The sequence below is a fragment of the Procambarus clarkii genome, chromosome 4, assembly GCF_040958095.1.
Source record: "Procambarus clarkii isolate CNS0578487 chromosome 4, FALCON_Pclarkii_2.0, whole genome shotgun sequence".
Taxonomy (NCBI): domain Eukaryota; kingdom Metazoa; phylum Arthropoda; class Malacostraca; order Decapoda; family Cambaridae; genus Procambarus; species Procambarus clarkii.
The window spans coordinates 5604096-5612470 of NC_091153.1; the positions used below are offsets into that span (position 1 = coordinate 5604096).

General features: G+C 48.1%; 2 protein-coding genes across 2 annotated transcripts in view; both read left to right on the forward strand.

Annotated features, from left to right (window-relative positions):
- Positions 1-461: 461 nt before the first annotated feature.
- Positions 462-3649, forward strand: LOC138370402 (S-antigen protein-like). Its single transcript, XM_069334759.1, has 2 exons — positions 462-572; positions 3188-3649. The coding sequence occupies exons 1-2, from the start codon at positions 462-464 to the stop codon at positions 3647-3649; spliced, it is 573 nt and encodes a 190-aa protein (XP_069190860.1).
- Positions 3650-3836: 187 nt separating this feature from the next.
- Positions 3837-8375, forward strand: part of LOC138370410 (ABC transporter F family member 4-like) — a 25092-nt gene continuing 20553 nt past the window's right edge. Inside the window, exon 1 of the mRNA XM_069334766.1 lies at positions 3837-3971. Within this exon, the coding sequence (XP_069190867.1) occupies positions 3837-3971 (135 nt within the window). The remainder of the gene's footprint in view (positions 3972-8375) is intronic.

Below are 8375 nucleotides of genomic sequence, written 5' to 3' on the forward strand. Positions count from 1 at the left end.
AACCTGTAGAGGGATGGCAATTTTTGCATTCATCAGCAAGCGCTCTCTGGCTCGTGATAAAAAATAAAAAGGGTGCTAAGTGAGTCTGCGTCCAATGCTCTTATTGGCTGCCTCCACCTCTAGCGGATCTGACGTCACATCCGACTTTCGCAGGGCGTGGCCTGATTGGCTGCAGTTTCTTGGGCACCATTGTGGCTTCTCACAGAAAACGCAGTCATGATCACAAACAAATCATGGACATGCTATCATATCCTGCTATCTCCGTTATTATTTAAGATATATAACTGTATTTAACTAGTTAATATCCAAATAATATATATAAAATAAGCCGATTCGTTCTGCAACGAAAAAAACTGTCAACACAGTGTAAAAATAAAATTAGATTCCCTCCCCGCTTGCTGATTGGTCATTGTCCCCTCTGGGAAAATTGCGCGCCAATTTTGAACTTCCCGTCAGAGACAATGGCTTCTAAATTAACAATGGCCTGGAGTGAGGATTCTATAGAGGCAGGGAGAATTCAGAGGCAATTTATCGTCAAGAATTACTGGACCAAAGTGAAGACAAGGACAAAAGTCAGTGTTGCTGCTCAGGTTAAGGAAGATGGTTTCTCCTTTGTGTATCTATCTTGTTTAGTCGTTCAATACTAAATTGAACGACTTGTTTCTTGTTCAATAAACCCATTTATGTTATTTGCTTTTGGTTATTTCTTTGTTATATATATTTTGGTGATTTTCTGTGGTTACTGACTCCTGATCTACTTTTCCTCTATCATATCTGCTACAAATATTTATCTATCTCACACACACACACATTTCATGGATGCAGTCCGTAGCAGCTGACTAACTCCCTGGTACCTGTTTACTGCTAGGTGAACAGGATGGGGAAGGTGGTCAGGTGAAAGAACCTTTATTTGTTTCTACATCGACGGGGTATCGAACTCGGGTCCTTAGTTCTAAGATAAGACCCCCAAAGCGCTGTCCACTCGCCTGCGAGATCGTAATAAGGAAACTTCCCAAAAGTAGAATCCTGTTGCCAAATTTAAATATTCTACTTTCCCCCGACTACTCTTTGTCATATGACTCCTTGAGACGAGGAGAGTTTAAGTACAGTTAAGTTAGGTTAGGTCTTGTATTTATATTGTGATTAAAAAAAAAAAACAAGTTTCCGGTTAAAAAAAAAATATTAGAGTCAACTTTGTGATGGTCCATCACTACATGTTGGTACTTCCCACCAAATAGTTTCTGCAAGTAGTTCATCTTAGGAGGATTGTCTGGTTTGGGAGACTAACCATCTGATGGCTGTTCCTATTATGGACTATCTAACCATCTGATGACCGCTTTTGTTAGCGGCTAACCACCCTCAGAAGGGCACTCTTATTAGGGACAAGTGTGTGTCTGACTATCTAACCATCTGATGACCGCTTTTGTTAGCGGCTAACCACCCTCAGAAGGGCACTCTTATTAGGGACAAGTGTGTGTGTCTCTTTGTCCTTAGCAAGAGCGCCAACTGATGGGCGCTCTTGCTAGTTACGTGGTCTCTATTGTACCGGTATTGTTCCCCCAGTAACCGGTAGATTTATCCAGTAACTGGTACAATTCCCTATTAACTGGTACTGGTCGTCCCCCTCTCTCCCCAGGTAACCGGTATGGTTCTCCAGCAACCAAGACTGTCTCCTTCCTCCAGTAACCGGACTGGTTGTCCCAGTAACCGGTGCCTGGTTTTACCGGTAGTCCGAGGGACCGCCAGATTATCATATTTTAACATAAACTCGACGCGGACCAGAATAAGGACGGTGATTTTATCCGGAAAATACGAAAAGTCGTCCAAAAATCTTATTACCATAAACATTGCTATTTTCAAGGGTCAAGTCCTGGATTGGAAATTTGTGTACTCACCTGGTTGAGTGCGTGTACTCACCTGGTTGAGTGCGTGTACTTACCTAGGTGAGTGTGTGTACTCACCTGGTTGAGTGCGTGTACTTACCTAGGTGAGTGTGTGTACTCACCTGGTTGAGTGCGTGTACTTACCTAGGTGAGTGTGTGTACTCACCTGGTTGAGTGCGTGTACTTACCTAGGTGAGTGTGTGTGCTCACCTAGGTGAGTGTATGTACTCACCCCACACCATAATCAACACCCCCACACATCACCAACACCCCTAGAAAGCTTGGTTAGGCCTGGTATATAAGTACAATCCCTCCCCACACTCTGTGGGGAAAGGAGGGTCTATAGCTCCCTCCCCCAACCGTTCCTGATCTCCATTCCTCGCTCCCTGAGCTAAATACCCACTTCCTCTTACACTGTCGGGATGTAAACATCCCGACAGTGTAAGAGGAAGTGTAACATGTAACATCCCGACATATTGTGTAACATCCCGACATATTGTGTTACATTCAGAACCCCTTTCTAAGGGGTACACATATTGTGTTACATTCAGAACCCCTTTCGAAGGGGGTACACATATTGTGTTACATCTAGAACCCCTTTCGAAGGGGAGTACACATAATGTGTTATATCCAAGACCCCTTTCTAAGGGGGTACACATATATAAAGTCACATCCACAACTCCCTCCCCCTCTTAGGTTCTGCAACAACTCCATAACAGCCTCTCCGCAGAATTACATTGTTGCGGGCGTGAAACCATTTACCGTTGTTAATGCTGGGGCAAAATGCTCGGGAAATCTGTTGTTTATCAGAAACTGTAGAAGCGGGTGTGAAAGGCGTCATTGAAGCATGACGGACGTGTGAAAGAGGCCGGTGTAATGTTTCTGACCCGAGAATAACACAGGGGTATTCAGTTGCGTTATTACAATTTTTGGCGGGCTCGAATGGCTTCTGTTTTTGCGAGGGGGAGAAATAGCACTGAATGTTCGTCAGTGGAGGCGTATCCAACTGAATTTTCCTCCTTATGGGGGCTGGGGGCTTTTGTGGTGGTGGAGGACAATGTCCCATCGGCCGCCTCTGAGTGTTGGTAAAAAGGCCGATGCCCCGAGGGCGCCAATGTCACCTCAAACCAAGATGGCGGATGGAAAAACAAGGAAAACAAAAGATGCGCAAACCTGGGCGTCTCTCTCTCCCTTCTTCCCCCCTGCTCGCGGACCGCTGATTGGCTGATATTATTATCCATTTTAATATATTGCGGTGTTGGTGGAGGCGGTTTGAGTGATAAATACTGTGGGCGGAGTGACAGGGACGGACGCCTCCGCCCGCCGCCCTCAACCTTCCCGCCAAGAAGGGTGACGCCGCCCTCAACCTTCCCGAAAAGAAGGGTGACGCCGCCTTCAACCTTCCCGCCAAGAAGGGTGACGCCGCCCTCAACCTTCCCGCCAAGAAGGGTGACGCCGCCCTCAACCTTCCCGCCAAGAAGGGTGACGCCGCCCTCAACCTTCCCGCCAAGAAGGGTGACGCCGCCCTCAACCTTCCCGCCAAGAAGGGTGACGCCGCCCTCAACCTTCCCGCCAAGAAGGGTGACGCCGCCCTCAACCTTCCCGCCAAGAAGGGTGACGCCGCCCTCAACCTTCCCGAAAAGAAGGGTGACGCCGCCCTCAACCTTCCCGCCAAGAAGGGTGACGCCGCCCTCAACCTTCCCGCCAAAAAGGTAGACGCCGCCGTCAACCTTCCCGCCAAGATCTCCAGCTCCTGGCAGCAGTAGCAGGAGCATGTTGTGTTGCCTTAACTTGCGCTCGTTTGCGAAGGTCAATTCTGGGATGTTTCCTAGTTACAGCTGTTACGGGAGATCAGTGTGGCTGTGTGTATGGCTAGTCCGTGACTGTTGAAACTCTCGTCGACTTCACAAAACCAATTACGCTGTTGGACGACCTCCAGTGAACGCCGACGGAATGAGGGTGCCTGCAGCTTGCCCCTGTGCAAGCAGAGGGGAGCAGCAGCAGCAGCAGCAGCAGCAGCAACAGCAGCAGGAGACAGCCGCCCCGGCATTGTCTAGCAGACTCCTGGCTCTCGTGTCAATTTACCAAGTGCATTTTTGGCTGATGATACGATGTTTGCGTGCAGCGAGGAGCGTCCCAAGCCTTTGTTACGAGGCAGGAGGAGGGAGCCTCACCTGAAACAGCTTTTTCTTTTACACGTGATGTCGGGGATTGCCAGTGGCGCCGCCCTGGGGAACTAGACAGCTCCTAAGACACTGATGGAATGATAGACAACCTCCCGGGGCGTAGTCATCTACCCACCAGCGCGCGCCTTTGGTCTTGAAGCATAATACCTTGGGGACATAATTTCCGGTATGAATATATTTTTGTCCCTCCCCCTTTGGCAGCGAATATGATGATGATGACTTTTTTTTTAATCACTTTTGTTGAGGAGCAAGACATTGGGGAGAGCAGGCTGCAGGTTGCCTTAAAGACACGGTGCAGGCTGTGGAAGTGTGTCAATGACTGCAGGCTGTGGGGGGTGGATTATAGGCCTTGGGGGTGGATTACAGGCCGTGGGGGTGGATTACAGGCCGTGGGGGTGGATTATAAGCCTGGGTGGTGGATTACAGGCCGTGGGGAGGTGGATTATAGGCCTTGGACATGGATTACAGGCCGTGGGGGTGGGTTACAGGCCGTGGGGAGGTGGATTACAGGCCGTGGGGGTGGATTACAGGCCTTGGAGATGGATTACAGGCCGTGGGAGGGATTACAGGCCGTGGGGGTGGATTATAGGCCTTGGAGATGGATTACAGGCCGTGGGGGGTGAATTATAGGCCTTGGAGATGGATTATAGGCCGTGGGGGTAGGATTATAGGCCTTGGAGATAGATTACAGGCCGTGGGGATGGATTACAGGCCGTGGGGGTGGATTACAGGACGTGGAGGTAGATTACAACCCAGACACACTGCTGTACTAGGTATACACAGTGGACCACAACGTTAAAATTGTGGTGGTCTTGGGAAATTTAATCCAAGGCATTATTGACGCTTCATGGTATTAGTGAGAACCAGCTCCGGTAGGCTAGGTTTTGACGCTTCTGGTGGGGCTAAACCGTTGCATTTTTAACGTAGAGGTAGTCCAGAGAGAACGGTCTAAGTTCCTGTAGCAGTGTTACAGAATTTGATTATATGATGGATGTTAGTCGAACTGAGAAATGGGTGCCACTGGTGATGGGTGCCACTGGTGATGGGTGCCACTGGTGATGGGTGCTCATACCACTTCCCTTCCCATACCACCACTATAACCACTATTACCATCACCACCACTACCACTACCACCACTACCACTACCACCACCACTACCACTACCACCACAACTCAAGTGCTACTCGGTTGAATAGCCCCCCTCCCCCACCATCCCCCCATCAACTCAACATGATGTCCCCCCGAGGACAAACAGTCGGGGCCCCCCAATATGGAGAGGGGGGGGGGGATTTGGGGCCCAGGCCCCCCCCCACCACCACTTTATCCTAACAGCCTGTTAAGAATGGGACTTTTCAGTGGTAAACAGATTGCTTAGAAGAGATAAAACCAGAGGACTTCAGGGGGGTAGGGGGTAAGAAGAGGGGATAAGAGGGGAAGAAGAGGGGGGTAAGAGATGGGGGGGGAGAAGAGGAGGGGCCAAGAGGTGAGGAAGCAGGTGAGGGGACCAGTTTGAAGGGTAAGGAAGGGGTGGGGGGGGGGGGGTGGCTGGGGTAGGAAGAGAGGTAGTGTGAGAAGTTATAGAGAGATCTATGCCTCATAATCTCCTCTCTGTCTGTACCTTCTCTACCCCTGCGCCTGTCCTCCTCATCCCCCCGTCCTCCCTGCGTCTCCTGTCTACCAGACATCATTATCCCTCACGTCCTTGACAGAAAAATGACGGTCGTAATGCGTCGTTGAGGTCAAAAGAGGCTGTGATAAGATGCTCCGATAAATCACGCTGGAATAGGAGCATAATAGAGCATACAGCTCTATTAACCGGAGCATAATTTAGCATAGAGCTCTTCGGTTACCTGAGACTAGAGCTAGGACCTTAGAGTCCTCTATAACTGTCCCAACGGACGGAAAATGATGTACTAAAATGCCCGAACCTAACCTAACTAAGTACCCTATGCCTTGAATACTTGATTATGTGTGAGCAGCTTTTATAGGACATCATATTTCGTCCGTTGGGGTGTTTGACGTCAAAAGGCGTTATTCAAGAGGACAGATTGACATCACAGCGACTTACAAACATTCGCGTTTTCTATGCGTGAATCGCTCAGGGTTAGGTTAGGGTGTTTTAGTGAGCGAGTGAGTGAGTGAGTGAGTGAGTGAGTGAGTGAGTGAGTGAGTGAGTGAGTGAGTGAGTGAGTGAGTGAGTGAGAATCTTCTTGAGGTTATCTTGAGATGATTTCGGGGCTTAGCGTCCCCGCGGCCCGGTCCTCGACCAGGCCTCCTTTTTTTTACACCCCCCCCCTCCCCCAGGAAGCAGCCCGTAGCAGCTGTCTAACTCCCAGGTACCTATTTACTGCTAGGTGAAGAGGTACATCAGGGTGAAGGAAATTCTGCCCAATTTGTTTCCGTCTCCACCGTAGATCGAACCCGGAACCTCAGGACTACGAATCCCGAGTGCTGTCCACTCAGCCGTCAGACCCCAGTTGGGTGGATGTCAATAACAACCAGAAAGAAAAAGCTTCATCCATCTATCAAACGTCCATTTCAGCCACTTATCTATTCATCTATCTATATCTATCAATAACTATTGGTTTATTCCCCAAATTCATTCATCTATCCTCCAACTCAAACCGTCCTAGGATGATGAGTTTGATGATAATTGACGTTGTTAATGCTGGTTATTCCTCCTCAGTATTTTACATGTTGCGATCATATCTCACCTCTGGTTCCCTCGCTCCATTCTCCTATCCTGTCCTCCATATCCATTTAGCGTCATCATTCCATAATTAACTTTCACTATTATGTGACCCCGAAACAAGTAACAAACACCTGCGGCCAGTTATTGCTCTTGTCAACGAGTATGAAAACAAAAATGTAAAAAAAAAAACATTTCACCCTCTGTTTCCTCCCTCCCTCTCTCCTTTTCTCTCCCTCCTTCCCTCCTTCTCTCCCTTCCTCCCTGCCACTCTTCCTCCCTCCCTTCCTACCCTCCTACTTACAGCAGGACATAAACATTGTCTCATTAAAACCGGGTTGTGCAGGACGACTTCCACTTCCCATTTTCTTCGACGCGAGAAAATGGTCGCTTCGATCTCGTTGTGATGGCAGTCGTGTGGAAACAGTATGAGAGGGGACACATGTTGTGAGGGGAGAGGAGGAGGAGGTAGAGGGTGAGGGGGAGAGTGGAGAGAATGTAGGAGGGGTGAGGGGAAGAGGGAAGAAGAGGTAGGAGAAAAGGGAGAAGAGAAAGGGAGGGAGAGTAGAAAAGAAGGTTAAGGAAATCCTATTTAGCTTCAACTGGATATCAAAATGTGTATTTCAAGCTAACTCAGAGTTTCCAAGAGTTTCAGCTAATGGGCTCCGCCTTTCCAAAAGTAGGATGTCTTATGTAAATTCTCACTTCTTAAATTTCGTCTTATGCTTGACTATGCGTGCATAAGGTTCTAAGATTCCTTACACAGATTTCTAAAGGCAGTTCTGATGTTAGCCAGTCTCGCATATGCCGCTGATGATAATCTATTTACGTGATATCAACTCCTAGATCCTTCTCTCTGTCCGTTTCATGAAGGATTTCATCTCCCATTTGGTACTTTGTGTGTGGCCACTTTCTCACTCCTTTCTGGCTGCATTATTTTACATTTACTTGAGCTAAACTCGAGTGGCCATTTGTTAAACCATTCTTTTAGTTTATCCAGGTAAACTTATAGCCTCTTGCTGTCTTCCTCTGTCTTAATCCTCCTCATAATTTTCACATCATCAGCAAACATTGAGAGGAATGAGCCTATTCCCTTCTGGAAGGTCGTTTGCATATATCAGAAACAGAATAGGTCCCAGAACTGAACCCTGCGGGACTCCACTAATAACGGGAAAGATGTAGTCCCCCATCCCCTTATCTATCCTTATGCTTCTTCCTTGCTTTATCTGCTCTCTCTCTCTCTCTCTCTCTCTCTCTCTCTCTCTCTCTCTCTCTCTCTCTCTCTCTCTCTCTCTCTCTCTCTCTCTCGCTCTCTCTCTCTCTCTCTCTCTCTCTCTCTCTCTCTCTCTCTCTCTCTCGCTCTCTCTCTCTCTCTCTCTCTCTCTCTCTCTCTCTCTCTCTCTCTCTCTCTCTCTCTCTCTCTCTCTCTCTCTCTCTCTTCCTTTATCACGTCTTTCTGCAGAATTTGATATTTATTCAGTAACCACTTAGATGCTTCTTCTTCTTGAATAAGATTGCTTCTTTTGCGTCCTCATTCGTGAATACTATCTTTATCTGATAACCTAACCTAACCTAACCTATTTGTGCCTGTACGATTGAGCATTAGCTCTTGGGTTC